This window comes from Vipera berus (genome assembly GCF_964194415.1).
Source record: "Vipera berus genome assembly, chromosome: 6".
In the NCBI taxonomy this organism is placed as follows: domain Eukaryota; kingdom Metazoa; phylum Chordata; class Lepidosauria; order Squamata; family Viperidae; genus Vipera; species Vipera berus.
Window position 1 is genome coordinate 44,863,042 of NC_138208.1, and position 27,174 is coordinate 44,890,215.

A 27,174-nucleotide genomic window follows, 5' to 3' on the forward strand; every position below is an offset into this window, starting at 1 on the left:
CTTATCTGTGTTTAGGATATAGTCATTAAATGTTCATATCAGCCTATTTCCAGTTTAGAAAAGAGAGTTTAATTTCCATTTGGAGTCAGTAACTCACTTCCTATTTTAGCCAGAGTGTTTATTCACAAATGAGAAGCAATTGCTTCCAATCATATGTTGTTGTTGTTAGTTGCAAAGTTGTGTCTGACCCATCACGACCCCATGGACAATGTTCTAGGCCTTCCTGTCCTCTACCATCTTCTGGAGTCCATTTAAGCTCACGCCTACTGCTTCAGTGACTCCATCCAGCCACCTCATTCTCTGTCATCCCCTTCTTCTATTGCCCTCAATCTTTCCCAGCATTAGGTTCTTCCCCAGTGAGTCCTTCCTTCTCATTAGGTGGACAAAGTATTTGATCAAGACAAGCTATTCTTTTATGTTATGTTTAAACTAATTCATTCAGGAGGAGTGAACATATAAAAAACAGACAACACGAGTAACATGCTAGTTTTCTATAATTTTTTCATCTGCAAGTCAAAATAAGGTGATCTATATTTATTTAGAGGATTATTTAGAGAATATATGTAAACTTTCTTTACTCTTCTGTTTTTGTTTATCTTAGCATGTCTGGATTTGGAATGAACAGGAATCAGGCATTTGGAATGAATAACTCTTTATCAAGTAATATTTTTAATGGAACAGGTAAGCGTATTTTAAATCTTCATTCTTTAGAGTTTCATTTGGTAGCTTATTTTGTGTGTATTTTATGTTCCTTTCCCAGTATTTGTATAGATGTTCATGGTCTTCAGTAGACTTCATTTTCATAAGTGAAAGAGGAGATTCTTCCAGTTTCTCCAAAGCCCCTTGTGTCCTTTGCTCTCCAGTTTTAATTATGAACCAAATCCACTAATTTGTATGTGGTCATAGATGTTCAGTATCTGCAAAGAAGATACTGAAAGAAGCAGAACGTAACAGTGCTGGAATCACAGGCTTTTTAGATTTATTTATTAGATAAATATATAACTCCCAATACATTTGATTATGTTACTGAGCAGTAATAATACAATAATAAAACCAAAACCAAATTCAGATTACAATTAAAACCTACAATTTAAGCAAAAAAAGTGTCTGCTTATTCCCAGCCAGTAGATATTCTCACACTAGTCAGAAACAGAGAGGCCTAGAGTGTATGTCTTGTAGTTTTTGGATTACAATTATTTGTTGGTTTTCATAGATTTGGAAGGGATAATTGAGGTCATTTATTCCTATGCCTGCTTAGAGCAGGATCTGCTAAAGCATTTCAGACAGATGCTTATCCTGCCTCCAGCGAGGAGGACATACAACTTCTTGGGGCAACTATTCCACTGGTTCACAGTTCTTACTGCCAGGAAATTTCTCATAATATTTAATCTGAGACTCATTTCCAGTACTTTCAAGTCATTGATTCAGATCCTGTCTGAATATGGGATAACAGATTTCCTCTTGAGGAACCTGAAGACTGCTATTATGTGCTTCAGTCTTCCCTTCTGTGGGCTAAACATGCACAGTTTTTTTTAACTGTTCCTCATAGGGCTTGGTACTTTCATCATCTTAGTGTCCTCTGATGCACTCCCATACATCAGTCTTTTTTAAAAAAACACTGTGATGCCCAGAACTACGCAAAATACAGTAGTGTACTTCTGATCTGGACTACATGCTCTTTCTAATACATTCCAAAATAGCATTTACCTTTTCAGCCACACTTCATCACACAGTTAGCTTATGTAAAATGTCTATTAGGTCTTTTTCACATGAACTTTCCCATCTTACATTTTTGTGCCTTTCTCAGACGCAAGTTTTTACATTTCTTCCTGTTAAATTTCATCCTGTTTATTTCTTAATCCAGTGTTCAAACCTGTTTAGATCTTCTCTTTCTCTTCTGAAGTATTAGCCATTCCTCCCAGTTTTGTGATATCTAAAATTTTGATCATCATTCCCTCAGTTTCATCTAGGTCATTATTAAAAAATGTTGAAAAGCACATTGTCCAGCACAGAGCCCATTTGATACTACTTCCAATCTAATATGGACATAATGAAGGCCTAATTTCCCTTCTGAAAGAAGACACATATAAAATATGAGCTAAGATGTTCTGCCTTCTCTCCATCATCAATTTATCTCTTTCTGCTCATAGCAGACCTTACTTTGCCTTTTTGTTTCCGATGTATAACTCATTCCCTTTTTGTTGTTTGAAGTATTTACTTGCAAGCCTCAATTCATTCTGCACTTTAGCGTTTCTGTCACATTCCCTACAGTTTCTGGTGACTGCCTTGTATCCTTCCTTACTGCCATTCCTTCCACTTTCTATCCATATTCCTTTTTCTTTTCAACATTTACAAAGCATAAATGTATCCACATGTTCTCTTAAGATGTCTCCAGTTTTTCCTTCTGGTACAAATTGTTTGTAATTGTGCCTTCGGTATCTTGTTTAGTAGGATTTCCCATTCTTTCCAGACACTTTTCTCTTCAGGATTTCAAGCCTGATCCCTCCTACCTTCCGTCTGAATTCAAGAAATCCAGTATACAAGTCTGACTCTTCTCTATTCCTCCTCCCCTTGATATCATGAACTCAAGGATAACATGGCCATTTTCTCTCAAAGTTCCTGTCACCTTCACTTCTTCAATTCCTCCCTGTTGGTAAGGATTATGTCTGGGATATCATACCCCTTTGTTCTTTATACCATCTTCTGACAAGTGAAGTTGGCAGCAAGATAGGACAGGGATTTGTTGGACCTCTGATTCTTGGCATAGCTAGATTTCTAGCGGATATAAGCATATTTTAACTCCCCTGTTTTCCTTCTGATGTGCATCTTTTCTGTTCACCTGCTTACACAGAAGGCAATACCTTTCAAGCTTGTTTTAGAGGGCTAAAACGCTACTTACTTTTTCCTTCCCTCTCCTTTACCCCTTGTCTTCTTTCTCCCAAGCTACAAGTATCGTAACTTGGAAGAAATGGAATATAATTATCACGTTTCTACAGAATTGTCTATTTATGATATGTATGCATGGTTCTACAAATACATTATTGGACATGTATAAACTTGAAAACAACATGTATTTTCTTTTAGATGGCAGTGAAAATGTTACTGGACTGGATCTTTCAGATTTTCCAGCACTAGCAGACAGAAATAGAAGGGAAGGAAGTGGAAATCCAACTCCATTAATAAACCCTCTAGCTGGAAGGGCACCCTATGGTGAGTGTGAATCTGGTATCTTTGCAAAATTGATCATATGATATCTTAGGCATTAGAAACAGCTCTAATGTTGAACTTAAACTTTGGCCTCATGTTGTTATTACTTAATCTGCCTTTTGCCTGAAAAATGAAGGTTCCTAAAAGAAAATTGTAGGTTTTTCAGCTGCCGCCCAAAATCTGTTTGCTGATAGTAAACACATAGAACTGAGTGGAATTTTGAACAGACACGAATAAAATGGTGAGGGTTTATTTTAGTGTCTATTCTTTTCAATTTTTCTCGAAATTTTCTATAACCCAATTATTTATTTGATTTATACGGTTTCCCATCATATGTGTGACTGGGTAGCACCCAACTTTTAAATAAATAAAAATATATACATTTCTAAAATGTATCGAAAATAAAACATAAAACTGTCAGAGAATCATAAAAATCCTTCAACACAACCAGGACATGGGCTCTGTCACATACCTGGTGCCTCAGGTTTGAACAATGTCTTCAGGCCTTACAAAAGGCCAGCAGGGTGGAGGCAACTTAATCTCATAAGGAATGATGCTCCAGAGGTCAGATGCCATGGCATAAAAAGATCTTTTTCAAGATCTTGCTGTCTGACACTTCTTGGCCGATGGTGCCCATAGCATGTCTCTTCTGCCAGAATGTAGGACACGTAGAAAGAAGAAATGGTTTGGTAAATGACTCATCCCCAAGCCATCTGTGGCTTTAAAGGTGACCCCAGCACCTAGAAAACTAATTCGGTATAGTAGTTAAGGCACAAGGCTAGAAACCAGAAGACTGAGTTCTGTTTCCACCTTAGACCCAAAACCAGCTGAGTGACTTTGAGGCAGTCATTCTCTCTCAGCCCTAGGAAGGAGGCAATGGCAAACCACTTCTGAAATTGTGCCAAAAAAATTGCAGGGACTTGTTAGAGAGACAGTAGGAGTCAAATCTAGATGTTCTTGTTATCATGGCATAGCTATATTGACTAGTGGTGATAAAAGTAGGAGCCCGGAATAGATAAGATCCTATTGTAAAGCATATGAAATACTAAAAGGTAAATATAAATAGTTTTTCTTTTTCTCCTCAAGGAACAGTAACAGAAGGCAAAGACTTAGAATCAGGAACAAGCTAATTTCAGAATAACAATCACACAGTCCTCTGAATTTACAAAGGTTCAGCATGAGGGGACTAGGCTAATATAGCCATTTTGTCCAGCTCTACCTTGTATAACCCATATGCATGCATAAACTATACTTTTGGTCTTAGATATGCTTAGTTTTAGTAGTTCAACTATTTTCTTACAATTTTATGCCTATATTTAGTTATTATAAATCATTAGTACAATTTGTAATATTACAAATGATTTGAGTATATTTGAGTAAAAATGTAACAAAAAACCCATTTTGAAAAATAATTAACTGCTAGTGCTTTTTAAAACCTAATTCATACATTTACATTAATTGTATATTTTTCTTTAAAAATAATCTTGTTAGCTTCATAGCTAAAGATTATAATAATGTTTTTGACTGTTTAAAGAAATAAAAAACTGAATAAAGAGTCAATCTATGCGTCTAAATTCAATATTGTTTCTACAAATAGAAGGTTTGAAATGGATATTACATTTTCTACATTTGTTAAAATAAAATCATGCTAGTGAAAATTTTAACTATCAAATTGTACATTTTATTTACTCAATTTCTCTCTTTAATTTACAAATATTTTGAGGCTTTCAACATGAAAATTAAAATTATAATAATAAAATAATACAAATAAATTGAAATAAAATGAAAATGAAAACTATTACAATTTAAACAATTCAGTGTGGTGTATTTATCTTCCAATATAGTTGGGATGGTAACAAAACCAGCAAATGAGCAAACCCAGGACTTTTCAATACACAATGAAGATTTTCCAGCATTACCAGGCTCCAACTACAAAGATCCAACATCAAGTAATGATGACAGTAAACCTGTAAGTTTGCCTTAATTTAAAGAGAGAACAATTCACACGCACGCGCACACACATGTATGTATCTATGTATTTATCTTTAAGAAGGTAGTTAGATCTTGGGTGAGAGCCTTAGCCATGAAAGCCGGCTGTGTGACTTTGGGCCACTGACACTGTCTCAGCCCAACCCACCTCAGAGGGTTGTTGTGGAGAAAATAGGAGGAGGAAGGTGTGTTGGACCTGTTTGCTGCCTTGAGTTATTTGTAAAAATAATGGTGATGGGAAATTAATTAATAAATAAACTAGTCCTTCTTGTCCATCCATATCAAATAACAGAAGTAATTAGCAAAATTGGGGACAACATTCTTCAAATTCAGTGCTATATTTGCTAATGGAAATTTGCTCAATTTCCATTTGCTTCATTTCTGGTTAAAGGGAAGCAGTCAGAGAAATACTTTAGGATAGCAATTCTCGTAGTATGGACTGGGAACTTCTGGGGGTCTCCAAGACCCTTTTGGAGATCTGCAAAGTCAAATAAATATATTAATATTTTTCAATTTTAAGTTCTAATACAGTACTGTTAATAGATATAACCCATGTAAATCTAAGGTCTTTGGAGTCCTCAATCATACTTAAGAATTTAAAGGGGTTAGTCATAGTCTCTTCTGTTTGGCATGTCTACCTTAGCTGTGCATCGCTTTGCACAGAACCTAGATTAGAAACCTATACGTCAAATGGTTGTACACTTTAATATTGGGAGGACTGAAGTTTATTTTCGTTAAAACCATTAGTGATCCCAGACAGTATTTTTTATCTACTGTCTTGCTTGAATTGTACATAATGGACAAGCTGTTTGTTACTAATGTATTGATACATGGATGATCTCACTTCACAAGTCTATATAAATATACAAACATAAGGGAGAGAAATTCTTGGAGGGTGCTCTTTTGTAAACACCAGATAACTAAATTAGCTGGTCATGTATTTTTTAAAATATTTTTATACTGATTTTTTTTCTTTATACCACTTAAGAATTTGAATACATCAGGCAAAACATCGTCTAGTGCAGATGGTCCAAAATTTCCAGGAGATAAAAGTTCAACAACGCAAAACAATAACCAGCAGAAAAAGGGGATTCAGGTGTTACCTGATGGTATGTTTGTTAAACTTGCTGGGTTTTTTTGACTAATGTTTCAGAAGACACTGGTTCTCTATTATTACTAATACTCTTGATTTATGTTTCTGTAGGTCGGGTTACCAACATTCCACAAGGGATGGTGACAGACCAGTTTGGAATGATTGGTTTGTTAACATTCATCAGGGCAGCAGAGACAGACCCTGGCATGGTACATCTTGCATTAGGAAGTGACTTGACAACTTTAGGTCTCAATCTCAATTCTCCCGAGTAAGTGTTTTCAAATTAATATAATTATTTAATGTAAATTCCTAGCTATAGTATCTTTGAATAGCCACACTTCCAAAATATGTACTAAAGTAAACTAAAAATGTAATTATTGTAAAATATGCATTTATGCAGTTCAGCTTCAGGATGTTAATATGTAATTCAACAAGATTTTAATAAATCAGGAATAATAATAATCATAAAAATAATTTTAACACATCAGAAAAACCACAAATTTATGATATATCTGCAACTGTTGACAGTATATTTATTTTATTTTTTTTATTTTAATTCCATTTATATCCCGCCCTTCTCCGAAGACTCAGGGCGGCTTACAAGCTTAGCAATAGCCTTCATTCTATGTATATGCCTGTTATTAGGGCTTTCACACACACCCCAAGCGGCATTATTACAAAGTCAGCTTAATTGCCCCCAACAATCTGGGTCCTCATTTTACCTACCTCGGAAGGATGGAAGGCTGAGTCAACCTTGAGCCTGGTGGGATGCGAACCTGCACTAATTGCAGGCAGCTGGTGTTACTTAAGGAGGCATTAGCCCACTGCTCCACATCTTTCATATTTAGTTTTAATATTTGTTTTATTGGTTTACACTAAATTTCATGTTACTTATCAGATAACTATGAATTGCCTAACCATATTGATATATGGAAAAAAACAGTTAATATAGTTAAATAAACTCTTCTGGAATGGAAAAGTAGTCAGTCTTATATCATATTCCTATCAGGGTGAATAATAATGACTTTTTTAAAAAAAATATAAATCGATTTTTTATTTAAATCAGATTTTTTTATCAAATTTATTTTAATGAAATGCTTTTGGAGTAAAAATCTATCTAAATATAGCTTTCTATTTAAGATACATTAATAATTTAGTTTATTCAGCATGAAATGGAGCTTAGTTATGTAGCATGAGGCTGTATATTCTGCAATATTTACATTTTTGGTAAACTCGTTCAATGAATCCAAGCTTTGCAAGCTGAGATGACATGCAGTGCATTGATGCATTCACACAATTTCACAGTAACTATGAGATAAATCGTAAAACAAAGTTCAGGGATATTCTTTTATCCCATTGTTTTGCAAATCTATGTAGACTATAAACTCTATGATTTGAAGACAAATGCATCTGTACCAGGCTCTAAGTGTTTTAATTAAGTAAAAGAATTTGAGTAGTTCTCCAACTATCGTGTTTCCCCGAAAGTAAGACTCGGTCTTATATTATTTTTCCCTCCAAAAGAGGCATTAGGTCTTATTTTTGGGGATATCTTATATTTTTTGTGCTTTCTTCGTGCATTGCCCCACAGATTATCCACCTGGTGGCAGCCTCCCCCACCACCAACTCTCCCATGGCTTGCACTGTGACCGGGCAGCACATGCCTCCCCTGCCGCCTCCTTCCCCCACCCCTCCTTCGCCACCACTGGAGAAAACGGGGAGGGGAGTGGCTCTGCGCATCGATGCAGAGCAGAGAAGAGCACTTGCTTGCCGCCTGCATCGCCCCATGTCTCCCTTCTCCCTTCTGGAAATGGCAGCCCCGTTTCCTGCTGCTTCTCCCAGCCCTGCTGTAGAGTTTGGTGCACCATCGCCCAGCTCCTCTCTTTTCCCAAAAGCAGTTCTTAATTAACCTGCTTTCCAGCTCTGGTGCATTTATCTCCCGCTGCAGGGAAACAGAGTTTGTGGGACTAAAAAAGTTCAGTCAGACCTTCCAACTTCTCGCGAGATCTCCCCTCCCCCAAGAAGTTGGAAGATCTGACTGAACTTTTTTTAGTCCCACAAACTCCGGTCATGGTGCAAGTCACAGGAGAGTTGGTGGAGTAGGAGTAGGAGGCTGCTGCCGGGCAGATCATCTATTGGGCAAAGCACGAAGAAAGCCCCTGCAGCGGTGCACAGCGGCAACAGAGCCTTTCTCTGTTACCCTCCTCTGGCTCCAAAACAGCGGAAGGGGACCGGGCCTATCCCACCCAACCTCTGTAGCATGAAGTGAAAGGGAAGGTCGCTGAGCAAGGAGTGGCCTGGCTGGGGGGGGGGCATGAAATAAGCAGGTGTGGGGCAGCTCCATCCCCTCCCCCACCTGCCTTTCCTCGTTGTGGCGGCAGCAACGCGACACACACTCTCCTGCCCCATTGTGGCAGTGAGATGGGACGGAGTGGGCTGGGTCCTAACTAGGACTTATTTTGGGGGTAGAGTTTATATTAGGCCCACCCCAAAAAATCAGGGTAGGTCTTATTTTTGAGGTATGTCTAATTTTCGGGGAAACGGTATGTGTGATTAACCTATTAATCTAAAATCGGTTCTGATATGGCTGTTTTACCAACCTGACAGCTTATTATTCTAAATAGGAAACCTTCATTTTGTTTCCAATAATAATATTAATGATTCTAATTACCAGCAAGAATTGAGTCCTTACATTTAAAGAGCACCTGTCATTTCAGGTCCATCATGGCAGTGCCTGTTAATGGGCATCCACTCACCTGCAGCCTGCCCTGTCCCTCACCTTGTTGTGTCATTGCCACATCACCAGTAGTCCCATTAAAGTGAATGGGACTGTCGGTGAGTCAACAGCAAGTCAGAGGAGGAGCCGCTGCAGGACAGAGATGAAAGAGATTTAAATTATGATTTAAATCGAGTTGATTTAAATCAAGCCTTTTTACTAGTGATTTAAATCATGATTTAAATTGACTTGATTTAAATCAAATCCACCCCAATTCCTACACAAATAGCAATAGCACTTAGACTTATATACCACTTCACAGTGCTTTACAGCCCTCTCTAAGTGGTTTATAGAGTCAGCATATTGCCCCCAACAATCTGGATTTAGCTGAATGACCTTGGAAGAATGGAAGGCTGAGTCAACCTTGAGCTGGTGAGAATCAAACTGATGGAGGTTAGCAGAATTAGCCTGCAATACTGCATTCTAACCACTGTTTTCATTAATTTGAGAAAAGAGTGCTTATACAATCCAATTTACATATAATGGAAAGTTTATGCTCCACAAGTCACATGTACTTTCTGAAATCTCCAACTTTGTGCAATTGATGTTTAATGGTTAACTGACCAATAGTACAAGTTTTCTGCAGGTTGGAGTCCAGAGAAGCTAAAAAAAATGCCTTTGCATTTCTCAAAACTCCATTAAATGGACAGATTAGGGGAAGCTGGGAATTCAACCACAGTAATATTGCTTTGCATCTTTATTACATTTTCTGTGATTTTCAGCCATGTAATTCCTGATCACAGAAAGGTTGTTAAATCCCCAAACGTAAAATCAAAATATTTGGTGGGGAACTTAGAAATCATCTAGCTTAACTTTCTACTCAATGCATTATGTATTTAGCATATGGTGATTTTACAGAAAGCCGAGAGTCTACTGCAGGGGTGTCAAACTGCCAGCCCATGGGCCAGTATGCATCGCAATGAAACCGCACCCACCCCATTGCCGGCAATGGGGAAAAAGCTCCGATACGTTGCGCGACATCATATGACGTCGCGAGTTTGACATGTCTGGTCTACTGCATCAGAGACAGTAGATGTTCGGCAGTCAATGGGATTCGGAAGCAGCTACCAAAACACTTCCATGTCTTGAGGTATTAGCTGGGAGATGCCCAAATGGAAGCTTGCCTCCCACTAAAGTAGTACCTGTTCATCTATTTGCATTTTTACATGCTTTTGAACTGCTAGGTGGGCAGAAGCTGGAGCAAGTGTCGGGAGCTCACCCTGCTCTGCAGTACACAGATCCTGAATTTGGGCTTGCCATTAGTCAATCCCCCATTCTAACCACAGAGCAACCGTGCCCCCCTACTCAGTGCATAATCCACTGGAACGTTTTTAAACAATTGATTATGTAGTCTCTAAAGATCTGTAGGGAAAAAGAAATCACCAAGTCACTAGCTGACAACATATTCAGTCAGGAAGTTATTTGTAATATTACATCTAAGTTGTAGTTTTCACCCTCTGGTTCTGGTCATCGTAGCTTTGTATGATCTACAAACATGCTAAGTATCTTCTCATCTCTTTTATCCAAGTTAATTGATAGAAACGTTGAATAGTACAGGACCCAAGCAATAGCCCTGTAGCATTGGAGACTTTCTTCGAAGTTAAAACGAAGCTATTAATGGGCGCTTTCTGTGTATCAGCCAATTGTGAACCCAGCAAAAATTATTGTGCCCGATAAAATTGTCAAAGGCTTTGCACATGTATGGTATGCTTGCAGCATTCCTTTGATCCAGTTAAGTTTATATCAGATCAATAAACACAAATTTCATTCATATTTTGATAGTTAATGCAAGCATATACATTTTTCAAATATTGAAATATTAATTCAGTTAGAATCAAAACAATATGACATATGATTAATGACACACATCAAAAACTAATGTGACAAAAGAAATGTTATATTTTGTTGATATTTGAATGTTAACGATTGACTGCTGCAACAGTGGAAAAATGCAATGACCATTAATAACAAAACAGTAACACAGTGAAACATCCAACTTTATTTTTTCAAAAAATGAAAGAGTCAAATGACATTTAATTGTTGTTGTTGTTAGCTGCGAAGTCGTGTCCGACCCATCGCGACCCTATGGACAACATTCCTCCAGGCCTTCCTGTCTTCTACCATCTTCTGGAGTCCATTTAAGCTCACGCCTACTGCTTCAGTGACTCCATCCAGCCACCTCATTCTCTGTCGTCCCCTTCTTCTATTGCCCTCGATCTTTCCCAGCATTAGGCTCTTCTCCAGTGAGTCCTTCCTTCTCATTAGGTGGCCAAAGTATTTGAGTTTTAGCTTCAGGATCTGGCCTTCTAAAGAGCAGTCAGGATTGATCTCCTCTAGGACTGACCGGTTTGATCGCCTTGCAGTCCAAGGGACTCGCAGGAGTCTTCTCCAGCACCATAGTTCAAAGGCCTCAATTCTTTGGCGCTCAGCCTTTCTTATGGTCCAACTTTCACTGCCATACATTGCAACTGGGAAGACCATAGCCTTGACTATACGCACTTTTGTTGACAGGGTGATGTCTCTGCTTTTTAGTGTGCTGTCTAGATTTGCCATGGCTTTCCTCCCCAGGAGCAAGCGTCTTTTAATTTCTTGGCTACAGTCCCCATCTGCAGTGATCTTGGAGCCCAGGAAAACAAAATCTGTCACTACCTCCATTTCTTCCCCATCTATTTGCCAGGAATTGAGAGGGCCACTTGCCATGATCTTGGTTTTCTTAATGTTAAGTTTCAACCCAAGTTTAGCACTCTCCTTCTTCACCCGCAACAAGAGGCTCTTTAGTTCTTCTTCACTTTCTGCCATTAGAGTGGTGTCATCTGCGTATCTTAGGTTGTTGATATTTCTTCCGGCAATCTTAATTCCAACTTTTGATTCATCTAGCCCTGCCTTTCTCATGATGTGCTCTGCATATAAGTTAAATAGGCAGGGCGACAGTATACAGCCTTGCCGGACTCCTTTCCCAATTTTGAACCAATCAGTGGTTCCGTGTCCAGTTCTCACTGTTGCTTCTTGACCCGCATATAGGTTTCTCAAGAGACAAATAAGATGGTCTGGTACTCCCATCTCTTTAAGAACTATATATGACATTTAATAATTCAAAGTAAATCAAGTTGCATTATTTGTGATTATTATGATTGCCAAAAGTTGGCATTATGTTGTATTGAGGCAAATGACATAATGGCATCATTTCTTCAATGACAACATTACACCAAAATGTAGAATTATATTTAATTGCTCCATCTGGGTTACTTTGGATCCAACAAAATTACTTATCAATAAAGTATTAGTAATATTGATAAGAGAAGATTACAGTATATAGAAATTAGTGAAAATAATTAAAACGTTTTGGCATATCTTTGTATACTGAGCATTAGGTTCTAATTTAATGTTATGTAAATATTGCTATAATATCCTATATTGTTTAAAATCATCACAGATTTCTTCTAGTACTAGATATTTTTAAACGTTTTCTCACTTTTTCTAATCAGTGTTTTGTGTTTATTTTATTGTATTATCTAATTCTTGGTATTAATCTAGATCCAGATAATCTATTGAAGCTAGATGGTGTGTAAATCAGCCTCTGTTTTTGTATTTGAAATAGCATTTTGAGAAGGAATAATCTTTCACAGTTAAGTATCTTTTTTTTCTGTACAGAAATCTTTACCCCAAATTTGCATCACCGTGGGCTTCTTCACCCTGTCGACCTCAAGACATAGGTAAGGTTGATCGATTAATATATCGATATTTAACTTACTATACTCTTAATATTCTTGAAAATCAGTATCATGGATTAAGAATTAAAACACGTCTCATTCCCTTATCCAGACTTCCATGTTCCTTCTGAATACTTAACAAATATTCACATTAGGGATAAGGTGAGTATATTTTATGGTCCCTTAACAGAATACAATAGAACTAAATAAAAATTCTCAGGCTGTTATATTTTTGACAATCAGTATATATAGTGGTATTAACATCAGGTCGCTTGAATAAAGTGTCATTCTACAGTAATATTAATTTAATGAGCTATTTTTCAGATGAAGTTATAAAAAATGCTTTAAAAATCTATATAATTGCTAAATATTATTCCTTCTGAAACACATTTCTATATTATAGTATGCATTTTATATTTTAGAAAAGTTTCTTTAAAATATAAGGTATCTTAATAAATAGTTTTACATTTTTTAAAAGTTTTACTAAATAAAATCACTACATTTGTTCTCAGTTTATATTTTGGGAGGATAGGTGAACATTTTTATCAACATAATAAATTCTACTTTAACAGTATAATCAATCCATATATTGTACAGTTTGGGTATTTCCTCTGAAAAAGTGTTACTGTGTTTTGGAAATGTGCATGTATATAAAAAATGGCAGTCTGATGGAGTGCTCAAAACAATTTTATTTGCAGATTTATTTTATCAAAAGCCAGAATTCTAATTACATACAGACAGAATACAGAATTATAAGCATATGATAGAAAACAAATTCTGAAGTAAATTTTTCCTAATTCTTCACTCAGTTCTCCTAAATAGGTAACGTATGGTAGGATACTTCACACTCTTAATGACTGTATTATTGTCCTACAAGAAAAACATATACTTGGACAGTGGTTTATAATCCACATTCTCTTAGATCCTGTTCAAATATAATACAAGTATGGAGGCTGCTAGTCACCTCTACTTAGTTATGCCTGACAGAAGAATAGCTAAACAGACTGGGAAGTCGTTACCATTGGTTTGTCTGTCATTATATCAGTACTAAGAGGTTTGGTTTCAATCTCCTATCAAGAATTTTAAGTTGTGTGTATGGTCATAATTCTGGCTTATTGAGAAATAGTACTTCTGGTTTAGGTTTAATGCTAAACCATTCTTACTGGATGTAGGTACCAGAATAAGCATTTGGGGAAATTTAGGGAAGCCAATTAAAAATTCTGGCAGCTGTTCTGTCTCTTACCAACTACATGGATGTATATGTGTAACATCAAAGAATTAATTCATTTCTAAGATCTTTATTTTTAAATCATCTCTTACTAATATAAATAAAACTTACATTGGATTTTGAAAGTCTTTTTTTTCCTTTTCAGTTGGCTGCAATAAAGCTTGGTCGCTATGGGGAAGATCTACTCTTTTATCTCTATTATATGAATGGAGGAGATGTATTACAACTATTAGCAGCAGTAGAGCTGTATGTCATTTTTAGTGAATTTTATAAGAAAATATATGGTTTTTAAAATGATGAATATCTTCCATTTTAACAACCAGTTACTGTAGTATGCCATCTGAAGGGGAAGTTTAAGCAACAACTATTCAATTTTTTTTAAAGCTTCCACTTGTAGACTTTCTTCTCTCATGCTTTACATGGTGCAGAACTCTTATATCAGGAGTATGGAATCTTTTAGATTAGTAAACATGCCTGGAGTTTCAAAAAGATTATTATGGATAATTGCAAAAAATGACTACTATTCAGCAGGCTTCTCTATTTATAAATGGTCAGTTTTGATAAGTGTTTCTTTTTTGTATAAAATTCCCAAATACTGTAAGGCAAGCAGCTCCACTTTGAATACGTAAATATTTCCTTCAGTTAATCTACCATTTAATTTAGGTTATGTGCTGCAAGGAAAATTACAGTATAAAAATATTTTTATAAGCTATGTGCACATAAAAGCACATATTTAATATAGGCAAAGGTATTTTGTTAATTACAATTTTATTTTTTAACAAATTTAAATCAGTCCAGCTAATAGAATCTTCTTTTTCCTGATTGGATGACAAAAGATTTAACCGAGACTGGAGATACCACAAAGAAGAGAGAGTATGGATTACCAGAGCACCAGGCATGGAGCCAACAATGAAAACTAATACATATGAGAGAGGAACATACTATTTCTTTGACTGTCTTAACTGGAGAAAAGTAGCGAAGGTATATTTATATATATATGTATTTAGATCTTTAAAATGCATGTTCTTTATTACTATCATAGGGTTGTTTCATTACAAATTCTTATTCGCGAGTATGAAATCTTTTGGATTAGTAAACTTGCTTGAAGTTTAGAAAATACATGGGTAATTGCAAAATATTACTGCTGTTCAGTGGGCTTCTTTATTTATTGAAACTTAAAAATTCGTACCAGGTGAATGAAGGTGACATGTGGCAGAAGAAAAATGTTTTAAATTTATTTAATGTCAGTTGCCTTGGGTGAGTTTCCATTAATTGTGTTTTATTTCAACTGTAACTGATCTTTTATTTCTGTGGGTCAGAAACATGTCCTGAGTCCCTAGTAAATGAAGCTTGTTTTTTTGTTTTCAATTTGCTTTGGGGTTTTTTTAAAATTAAACAGATACTGGATGAGCAGATTCAGCTGAGGTAATAGAAGCTTTGTGTTGTGAAGTTATCAGGGATTGATTTGCACCTGTGAGCCCTGAAGAACTAAAGAGGATCTATTTAGCTTCCTCTGCTATTAGCTTCCACTTATAGATTAGTTTCTTGCTGTATGTAGGAAGGTGAGAAAATGCTAGGTAAATGCATCCTTGAGTGAAGGAGTGGTACCTCCCACTTGAAAGAGGGGATGATATCTCAAGAAACCATAGCTCGACCTAGCAATTTTAGACCACGATTGACCATTCTCTTTTTAGGGACATTTATTAAAAGTGGTTGAGCCATAGTTACAAAGAACCTGGCTATATCAAATCAACTGATTTCAGTCAGGATTCTTTCAGTCAGGATTCAAGCCAGACTGCCATGTGAGATTGAAACCATATTGCTTACTCTCATTGATTGTTGTTGGTGGGATCAGGATACAGGGATTTGACTTGCCTTGATAGGCCTCTCAGCAGCTTTTGGTATCATTTATCATGCCCTTCACTGGGTATCCTCCTTCCTACAGTGAGGGGAAAAATATTTGATCCCCTGCTGATTTTGTACATTTGCCCACTGACAAAGAAATGATCAGTCTATAATTTTAATGGTAGGTTTATTTTAACAGTGAGAGACAGAATAACAACAAAAAATCCAGAAGAACACATTTCAAAAAAAGTTATAAATTGATATTGATAATATGCCATGATGTGTCTCCACCTCAGCCAGGCAAGTGATGTAGTGACCGAAGGCTCTGACCCAGTGCTTGAGGATTGTTAGGGAAAAATAGGAGGAAAAATAGTCTTGGACTAAATCCTACAAAGAGAGAATGTTTATGACTGAAACTGACTGAATATAGAAATAGTTCATCTTTTATTCTGGATTGCCTTTGATAGAACTGGCTTGCAAGTTGGTGGGCCTCTTGGAGTCATAACTTCTAGTTGAACATACGGATTTTATGGCCAGGAGAAACTGCACATTTTTATCTTGTTTACTAATTATGGTCTCTCCTCGATTAGTAGTCCTCATGTTCTTGCCACTTAGTCACCAGCTGGATTATTGCAATTTACTGTAGATGGAGCTACCTTGAAAACAGTTTTGGTTTAGGTAGTTATAAGTGCCCATGCCACAGCAGTATTGTGGAAGCTGTGTTGCTATCAGTTACTTTCTGGATGAAAGTTAATACGCTGAATTGTCACAAAGCCTTATATTGCTTAAGGCCTAGGATATCTCTGAACTGAATTTGCTGTTCTGGCAATATCTGGGAGAAAGAGAACGCCATCTTCAGGGACTTTGGATTTCAGCCTTCTTGATGAAGGCGTCCTTTCTTCTAAGGAATACTGGTCCACTGCTTCCTTAGTACATTTTTGGAGAATTGTAAAAAACATGGCTCTTTGAAAACAATTTGGAAATTAATAAGGTCACACTACTACTAAATAATGATCAGTTGGATTGAATTATTGTAATTGCATCAATTTAATTCTGTTTTTAATTTTATTACTTACTACTATATGCCATTCAGTTTCTAGAAATACAAAGGCATATAAGTTGTGCTAATAAAATGAATAAATTGTCCTTATGTGTAAGTACTTACTTGTGTGTAAGTAATAGAAATGTAGTATTGCCAATGGGAGAAAATTAGTAATATTCTTGAAACAGCCTAATAGTGAAAACCATTTTACTTAATTACCATTCAGAGATATGCCTCTTAATAGGGTGATATTCAACTATAATTAGCACCTTTCTCTGCTTCTTCAAGTATGACTCAAGATAAATGTTTTACAGTACTTTTAGGGGGAAAGATGGAATTGATTTTGTTCTTTGCATAATGAATGTGCAAAAACAATACTGCAAATAGTTACTTGCAGAATATGTACCATTCACTACTTGTTGACTGATCTGACACAAGACTCACTGAACATAGGAAGGAATTCTTTTTTGTGAACCTGAGATTTTTTCAAAAATAAATCTTACCAGAGCCAATTAGCTTTTAGCAAGGACTCCACAGTTCAACCCTAAGCTACAGATATTATCTACTATTGAAAATCATCCCTGATTCCGAAGTAAAGAGAGAAATGTTTGCATTCTTCTGTCTAATTTCTAGCAGTTAGTATTTTTATTAATTGTTTTCTTTCTAGGTATTTTTAAAAGTGTTGATTGGAGTTATAAATACAATTCTGTGAAAAATAGTCATCCATCTTGGATTTTATAAATGGTTGCATATCTGCTGCTAAATATTATCCAAGCTTCATAGGGGATTATTGTTAAGTAAAGGTTGTTTGCTATTGATTTTTTTATTTCATAAATAACATAATCCAATATGCATTGCAAATATGAAAAGTAATTGTCTCCCTGGTTCAGTCAATTCAGTTACACTTTGCAGAAATGAAATACTGTAGTCTATAATAAAAATATCATAGCTGTCAAGCATGGAAGTGGACCTGCCGTGGTTTGAGTATGTTTTACTGCCTTAGAATTTGAAGAATTTATTATTACAGAAAGCTTAAAATTTGGTCAGAATTCCACAAAGAATTCTGTCCATCAGCTGAAGACTTGGTGGGTCATGTAAAACAGGAGTCCCCAACCCCTGGGCTGTGGCCCACTACTGAGCGTGCCCTGTTTGAAACCGGGCTTCGGGAGAAATGGGCAAGTGTGCTTGCAGAGCTCCACTCATGCAGATGGTGGGCAAGTGCGTGCACAAACACAAAACTCCACTCATATGAGCGGAAGGACCTTGCACTCATGAAGCTCCATTCGTGCGAGTGGAGAGTGCTTGCACTAACACACACAGCTCCATTCATGTGAATGGAGCGATGCTCATGAGCGCCCTCTGCTCTCACAAGTGGAGCTTTGCGCGTGAGCACAAGAGCCCTCTCCTCAGGTGCCCTCCACTCACGCGCAAACCTCCATTCATGTGAGTGGAGGGCATGTGCAGACCACTTGCACAAATGGAGCTGTGTGCATGTGCATGCACCTGCCACTAACAACCCCCCCCCCCCCAGTGTTGGGCCAGGCTGCCAAGGGAGGGCAGTGATCCCTAATGAATAAGCAAGGCTACAATGGAATGGAATAAGAGAATAAATTCAGTGGGTTGGAATGGTGAAGTCAAAATCCAGACCTCAGCCTCATAGAAATACAGTGACACAATCTGAAATGGGACTTCATGCTAGAAAACTCTCATGTCACTAATTTAAAATATTTCTCTATTTAAAAAAAATAAAAAACAGGCCAATAGGATATAGTGATGTGAGAAACTGATCACCAATTGCAGGAAGTAATATTTACAGCTAAAGATGGTACAACCAGTTAGTTAATATAAGGGTGTGATTACTTTTCATACTGTCACATATCATGTTGGATTGTCTTATTCTTGAAATAAGCTCCAAACATTTACTTCTTTATAGGACCCACATTAAATTCTGATAACATTCATTGGCAAAAATATGCAGAAAATCTGACAGGAAACAAATACATTCTTACAGAATTGTATTTTGACAATACTAACACGAATCTTTCCGATTTGAATTCTTCATTTTTAAAAACTTAATCTAGCTGCAGTTAGATTTCATCTAATTGGTATAAAATAAATGTAAGATATATTGCAAACTTTGGGAAATGGTGACTTTTTAAAATTAAATTTAATTTCTAAAAGGCTGTCCTAAGGGAAAGTTTATTTTATTTTATTTGAAAGAAACAGTGTTTCCTTTTGGTTAAATGTGCAAAATCATTAATTCCAATGACCTGTTGGCTGATAGTAGAATAATTGCCTTTGTTTGGGTTTGTAGGAGTTCCATCTGGAATATGATAAACTAGAAGAACGGCCTCATCTGCCATCCACTTTCAACTACAACCCTGCTCAGCAAGCCTTCTGAAGACTTCCCTCTTGTCTTGGGGTATGGCTGTCTCAGCACAATACTCAACATAACTGCAAAACTGAAGTGGCTCAGGCATCCCGGTTTTAATTCCTTTTGAGGATCTGGCAATTGGTTCATGCAAAAGGGTCACCATTTGAAGTCCTGCCTTACTAATTATGTGCTGCCCAACAACTAAATTTATAATTTGTTTTCCTTTAGTTTGTGCAGGGTCGGATTTTTTTTTATATTATTTTTATTTTTTTTTGCCAGCAGACAAGCTTGGGTCTGTAAAGACAAGCAAGTACACTGACAAAAGTTTACTAGTTTCCAAAATGTAAAAAAAGGAAAAAAAAGAAACAAAATAGACAATAAAATTTGCATTGTTCATTGTAGCACTCTTGGTAATAAAAAAAATGTTTGTGCATTTTTATGTGAAGATCCTTCTCGTATTTCATTTGGAAAGATGAGCAAGGTCTGCTTCCTTCATTTTACTTCCCCTTCAGTTTTTGAAAAGGCAGTTTTCGCCAACTTAATGCAAGAATATCTGTTTAGAAGAAAGATATTGCCACAACTTATGGTTCATTTCCAAAGTTGTGTGTTAACTGAGCTTCATCTTTCCAGAATGAGCAAAACACTGTCCAGTCTTTGTTACGATTTTGTAATAAATGTGTACATTTTTTTTAAATTTTTGGACATCACATGAATAAAGGTATGTATGTACGAATGTGTATATATTATATATATGACATCTATTTTGGAAAATGTTTGCCCTGCTGTACCTCATTTTTAGGAGGTGTGCATGGATGCAATATATGAAAACGGGACATTCTGGAACTGCTGGTCAGGGGACATCTATGTCGCCCTGTGCACTAAAGGGCCAGATTTCAGCAGCCAAGGACATCCATACCCAAGTGAATGTGATGGGACTTAACGAAGTGAACTGAGACAATTCACTCTGGCTGTTTGAACAGCAGCGTTTCATAGGAAGAGAAAAAAAAAGATCAATCTTGTATTTTCTGACCACATAAAGGCTTCTTCTCTTTGTAATAAAGTAGAAAAGCTCTCCTCACTGCAGTGTTGACTTTGATTTGAAATTGTGATATCATTTCTTCAACAATGAAAATATATAAAAAGTTGAAGTATTAAAAATGCAAAGCTATAAGATGATTGTGGCACTTAATATGAAGAGTAGTTTTGCTACAGACATTTCATGAATAAGAGTTGCATACGTTTCCACTGTGGCCTAAATGCTCGATTAAACATTGTCATGTCCAAACAGATTAGCATAATAAAATAATGTATGTTAAGCAGTTGGGATGGATTAGCTGGGCAATCAAGGGAGGTCCAAAAATTCACATTGAAATAACTTTGTGTCGGTATGTTGTTTTAAACTTTTGAGAGGAGAAGAACCATTTCATTTGATGCTTCATTTTTTTCCCCTGGAGGTTCAAAACCAAACCATGAATACATTCTATTTGTGAAAGGCACTGTAACGATATTATTTAGACTATGGGTAGAGGAAAGTGTATATCCCTTTACTGTTGCAAATTTAAGTCAGCTATTATATTGCAATCAGATCTTAAAAGTTGGTGCAATTTAGCTGAAATTACCAAAGTAAGAAAATACAGCAGAATAATGTCAGTGAAATGTTTAATTTTAATTTTTTTTCTATGTAGTGTAAAAGAAAATTGTTGGATTTTTTAAAAAAAAACTTTGGGAAATCAGCCTCTAGTATTATATTTCTATATCAGGTGTACAGCAAATAAAATTCTACATTTTATATGTATTTTGGGTTAACTGGCAGACATAAAAATATAAAAACGATAACTGTCATTTTATTATTTAAAGCAAAGCACTTCCTCAGTCTGAGCACAGTTATTTCTGGTAACATATATCATGCAAATACTTTGTTGCTCCATTATTTAAATACATTTACTATTTACAAGTTTTTCAAAAGTAATGACCGAAAATATTCAAAATTTCATATTTACAACCTTGACCTAGAAACATGATAAGTCAGCAAAATTCTGTTAATACAGCTGTGATCTCTTAAATTGATTTTTACATTGTATGCTTTGTAGTCAAGTGCTATTTAAAATTAAAGCTATGGGATGATTGCAGGACAAGTTCATGCCCAACTAAGCAATGTATCTTAATTAAGAATGTTGCTGTTTCAAAAGGCCATGGCTTTTTAAAAAAGAAATACAACTTTAGATGCACTTTATTGTGGTCTAATTTGCAATATTGTACATTTACAAACCTTTTGGTTAAATAAAACAAGAACAGGATCCATTATATGTTAATGCTAACAAAATAAAGCATTACATGCTGTCAATTAAAATTCTACCTAGATTGTCATTAATATGGAGTCAGGAATTGATAGTGGTGAATTACCAAACAACCATGCACTTCAACTTATTACATGTGATCTACTTAACATTGAATTTCATATTTTGTGAATAATATGTATGTATGAGAAAAATAGTATTTACTGACCTGTGTTCTAGCAATCTTTTATGAAAATTTCAGAAAAGACTAGGTTTTTGCATGAAAAATACAATTAAAATTGGAAGCATTCTATAAAGCCATATTAATTAAACTAATCCTTTTTTACTGAAGTAAGAGAGTGTTTACAATCTGTTTATTCTTGAATAGCTCTAATAGCATTAGTAGGCTATACTGAAACTGCATCTTACAGCAAATAAGTAATAATTCCATAGTTATTTCCATGGCTCCTTAACTTTATAAGGGTTAATATTTCTTTAATAATTTATTGCATTTGTATCCCTTGGACTGAGAAAGCAATGTAAGGCAGCTTACATCATAAAAACATAGGTTAAAAACCTGATACCTAAATAAAACACAAATCTACCATAATACATTAGGCACAGAGGTTGCAATTCATTACTCAATGACACTTCAGAACAGGTTTGTCTTTAATAGCTTCCAGAAGGCTGCCAAAGAAGGCATCAGCCTAATTTCCAGAAGAAGACTGGAATATGAGGGTTCTAAGCAAAAATGTTACCTGCACTCTTGTCTCTTCATGTATTTGAGGCATCATTAAAAGATGGTGGAAGAATGTGTGCAAAGGGTAAGTTCGGTAGGCTGTTTCTGTGTGAAGGAAGATGGTTCTTCCCTTGCTGCCATGGTTATATGTTAAAACCATCACTTTGAATTGCACCAGGAAACATACTGGTAACCACTGTGGTCACCATAGAATAAATGTAAGAATATAGATAATTTGATTTGCTAAGCTAGGACCTGATACATTTTATATCAGTTGCAGTTTCTGAGCAGTTTTCAGAGTCATCCCCATATAGGCTGCATTGCAGTAATCCAAGTAAGTAGTGGTAATGATGGTTAATATCATTCTTTAATATAATTTCACTTGTTGAAATACCTCAAGTAAGTTTTTAAAAATATATATTCTCAGATTAGTAAATAATTTTATTTCCAATTTATTGTAACATTCTCTTGTGTTTTTATTTCATTCTGCATGTAAGCATCTTTCACAAGATACAAATATTTTTCAGCAGGAAAACTATGTAGTCTGTTTTTTAATCTGATGCAAAAGAGTCACTATACCAGGGATCTTCAAACTTCCCCTTTTATGACTTGTGGACTTCAACTCCCAGAATTCCTCAGCCAGCATGCCTGGCTGAGGAATTCTGGGAGTTGAAGTCCACAAGTCATAAAAAGGCCAAGTTTGAAGACCCCTGCTGTATACACTAGCTTGCCAGTGACATTGTCTAGGGAGGTGCATTTAATTCCACGGCTCTAAAGAAATCCTATAGTTACTTTATATTGCTCTATCCTTGCAATCTCTTTTTTATTGTTATCCTCACATTTATGCAGCATACAGGAATGGATGTCATTTTTCTCTTTAAAGGGAATTACACAGCATTTTGCAAGTTGGTTTTTCTTAATCAACTTTTTCCAAGGAAATATTTTAGTTGGCATATCTTCAGGATAGAACTGCTGAGATACTCACATAGCCTCATTAAATTGTGTATTTTAGTTTACAGTGCTTTCTAATAGAGACAATAATTTCAAGACTTTAAAAAATATTGCATGTGTATGTTTTGAGAAATATTCATGTGCCTTCCTATATTTTTAATTAATGTAGAGGAGTCCAGCCCAGTGTTTGGAGGTCAGAACCAGAATATAGCGAAAAAACCTGGTTCAGAAAACACCTGTTTTTTTTCTCTTTCAAAATCAAAATAGCAAGGGAAAGAAGTTAATTCTTCCTCCTCAATTTGGGATGAATCTGGAAATTGGCAGTTACAAACAAATTTGATTGTTTGGTAGGTTGCTTGTTAGTGATCGTATAGTGAAGAAACTTCTTGGATGAGAAGCGAAATGCCTTCAAAGAAAAACAAGAAAGTACAGTTGTCTCGTGAAAAAGCACCTTTGGGATCTGCATGAGTTAATTCCATTTGAGTTTGGAGGCATATCTCCCAGAAGTAGTTTTGATTATGGCTAAGATCTGAGATTATAGTTGGGTCAAAATAGGAAGTGAGCTTGTCTCTTGCTCTAGATTGTTGTCTTTCTACAACAGTTATTTTTTGTGGTAGTTTGGATAGGTATTGGGTGGGTAAATGTTAAAATGGGACACGGTGGCTCAGTGGGTTACGATGCTGAGCTTGTCGATCAGAAGGTCAGCGGTTTGGTGGGTCGAGCGCCTGTTACTCGTCCCAGCTTCTGCCAACCTAGCAGTTCGAAAGCACGTAAAAATGCAAGTAGAAAATAGGGACCACTACGGTGGGAAGGTAACAGCGTTCTGTGCACCTCTGGCATCTAGTCATGCCGGCCACATGACCACGGAGACGTCCTCGGACAAGCGCTGGCTCTTCGGCTTTGAAACGGAGATGAGCACCGGCCCCTAGAGTTGGAAACGACTAGCACACATGTGCGGGAAAACCTTTACCTTTACCTATGTTGTTAAAACATATGTTGGGATAGATAAATCAGAAGGTTTGTGTCTCTCAGTTTTGTATGTATGGTCATTTATTACAGTTCGTTCTTACCCTCCCCCATTCTCTGAAAAACACGTTACTGCCATATTTATACAGTATTTCTTGCATTTCATTGGCTAGAGACTGATCCTTCTAATCTACATGTTCCCTTATTTTATCCTGATGTTAGCAGCCCTGTAAATGGTGGTTAGTTACTGCACCAAATAACTGTTACCATGTGAGCTCCATTCTCAATTTAGTGTTGATCTTAGTGTTTTCTACTCTGTTCATCATTTTAAACAATGGAAAGGACAGAGTGGGTCTTGGTGCTATCTACTCGCTGCAGGACAGCTTGCCACAGGACAAGAGTTACACTAATACAGAAGAAATGGAATAGAATAATTAAAGAAAGGATGCAGAAGGAGAAACAAAATGAAATATGAATGATAAAAATTAAATGGTTGAATGGTTGGTTGTCCCGCAGTGAGTTAGTCACAGTGAGTTGGTCGTGGCGAGTTGTCCCATTCTCGTACAGAAAAGCACACGGGCAGATTTGTTCCTATTTATAAAAGAGATATGACATCTGCTGTTGGTAGTATCCAGTGACAAATATACATTACTGTAGATCAATTGATGAATTATCTATCATCTAAGATGTAAAAATTGTGGAATTGCAACTGCATAATGCTATTACATTTTAGCTTATTTTCAAGAGAAAATGCTAGCAGAGTCCAACACAGTCACATTTATGTCAGAAAAGATTTTTTTAAAATGATTGAAAAAAGGCCAAATTTTTAGATTGTCTGGAAGTTACCACAGTAACACAAGGTCAGTTGGAAGGTATTCCACAGTGTAAGAAAGGATGTTAAGTTTGTAAGAGACCTAGCTCTCAAGTATTTTTAAAGAGGTTATAAATGTTAGGCCCTTACCCAAGAAAATCAGTCCTAACGAAGAACAAAGCATTGACAGAAAAGTATCACAGTGGAATGCAAAACAAGAAGCATATGGCCAAAAAAGAAGGAAACAATGAGAAACGTATAATTTCAAGAAGAAAACCAATCAGGAAAATAGGTGGACTGTAAAATAATAAAAGAAGTGAAAGAGAGGCTTAAGGATGATGTAGAAATTGCATCAATTAATAGAGATAGGCCATGCTGATTTTGCTCAGGGAGAAAATTAAAACGATTAAAAGAAATTCAGGAAACAAGTTATCCTTCATTACCATTAAGCGGAATAATATTCAGAAAATGGGTTTAAAAGGGGATTGGATGGAGGGCAAAATTATCAAGAGCGGAGCAAGGCAGTTCTCCAAATTATTGTATCAGTTATACAAGCAACAATAGAAGGACATGGATCTTAACAAAAGGCTTGGTAAGAAGCCAGCTGTTAGATTATTATGCTTGACTTAAAACAGGATTATTTATATTCTACACTGAACATGTTTTATCAATGGAATCACACCTGCTTTTTGCACTTAAAACTATAGAGTCACATTCATGTCTCTGTCATTTTATAATAAATGAAAAGGCTGTATGCAATAAACAATGTTTTGAAAGTGTTTCCTCATAATTTCACTTAGCTATTTGGTGATTATATTCTCTGAATTCTTAAAGTACTCATGAGGCAATGCAAAATACTATATTTCAGTATTTGTTTTTCTTAAAAAAAAGTTTGAATCAGAACAGCAATTTTGAGATAAAAACCAATTTTGAGTAAAATTACCTGAACAATATCAAACCTTATTGATTTATCATTTTTTTTCAAACAGAAGATTTTCTGTATTACATTCAAAACCTCAATAATGTATTTGGTAAATCTCATAGAGATTTATTGCAGTAAAACATCTGCAATTGCTATGGATCACATAGCAAGTATAACTGGGGTAATGGGGAACAAAATATTTTATACAGGAGTAAATACAGATAGTCCTCAACATAAGACCACAACAGAGCCCAGAATTTTGGTCATAAGTTGTTGCAGTCATAAGTTGAGATACCACGTGAGTAGACTTGATTTTTTTTAACCATTTTTATGGTTGGTTGTAAAGCAAGTCACTGCGGTTGTTATGCAAATCACACAGTTCTTAAGTGAACCATCTGATCTTTCATTCAGCCTTTTCAGTAGATGGGTTTCTTTTTTTTCTGCTGGAAAATGGCAAAAAACCCCACAACCCATTGCAAATCCCAGTCATGTGACTGCGGAACATTGCAACCTGTCATAAATCCAAGTTGGTATCTGAAATGTGATCATATGACTGGGGCATCCTAAGCTGAGGATGAGTTATAATTAGCTTTTTAAAATTCTGTCATGACTGAATATTCATTAAAGAACCAGCCATAAGTTATAATGTTGCCTTTTGGGTAGAACATGCTAAGAATTGCTGTAGTTGATGGAAAAAATTCTCCAGTACATTTGGAAACAGGGTTTAATTCTAACTTGTTTCTGGTCAATTAGCATAAATCAATTATCTCATTGATTTATGTGGGACTTAAACATACTTCATTTCTCTGGACTCCACTTATAGAGAGTGTCATAAGACAGATATAAGATCAATGTTTTCATGAAGAGTGGCATTCTAAAACTGTTTTTAAATATTTCTCAAAGCAGAACAGTTTTAATTGATCATAATAAAACCAGCAAAAACCTGAAGTTTTCTATAACTTACAGTATGTAACCTGCAAACGTAAAATAGTTGTTCCACAATATAAAATCTTAAAATTTGTGGAGTTGACCTAAAGAACATGTTTCTTAAAACAAGATATTCACACTCATGTTGTGAGTGGAATAGGAATGTATGGAAGACATGTTAGGTAACCAACAGTCCTACTCAATTCAAAAATGGCAGATGCTGGGGATTGTCAGGGAAAATGGAATAGGAAGCCCTTTGAAAATTTCTGCCTGCACAATTTGTATACACCCATTTGTATTAGTTTGGTGTGGTGCAGGGTC

General features: G+C 36.0%; 1 protein-coding gene across 9 annotated transcripts in view; it reads left to right on the forward strand.

The window, feature by feature from the left end:
- Positions 1 to 27,174, forward strand: part of CNOT2 (CCR4-NOT transcription complex subunit 2) — an 81,890-nt gene that overhangs the window by 49,973 nt on the left and 4,743 nt on the right. For 5 of the 9 annotated variants that reach the window (XM_081330956.1, XM_081330958.1, XM_081330959.1 and 2 more), the window contains 10 exons: positions 602 to 681; positions 3,085 to 3,210; positions 5,052 to 5,176; positions 6,185 to 6,305; positions 6,401 to 6,557; positions 12,714 to 12,775; positions 12,885 to 12,934; positions 14,146 to 14,246; positions 14,837 to 14,981; positions 19,202 to 19,696. In XM_081330956.1, coding sequence (XP_081187082.1) covers positions 602 to 681; positions 3,085 to 3,210; positions 5,052 to 5,176; positions 6,185 to 6,305; positions 6,401 to 6,557; positions 12,714 to 12,775; positions 12,885 to 12,934; positions 14,146 to 14,246; positions 14,837 to 14,981; positions 19,202 to 19,288 — 1,054 coding nt within the window. In that variant the 3' untranslated portion in view covers positions 19,289 to 19,696. Of the gene's footprint in view, positions 1 to 601; positions 682 to 3,084; positions 3,211 to 5,051; positions 5,177 to 6,184; positions 6,306 to 6,400; positions 6,558 to 12,713; positions 12,776 to 12,884; positions 12,935 to 14,145; positions 14,247 to 14,836; positions 14,982 to 19,201; positions 19,697 to 20,060; positions 22,183 to 22,213; positions 22,362 to 27,174 lie in introns of those variants that run through there. The other 4 variants (XR_014026884.1, XM_081330962.1, XR_014026883.1 and 1 more) reach the window with 3 other exon arrangements.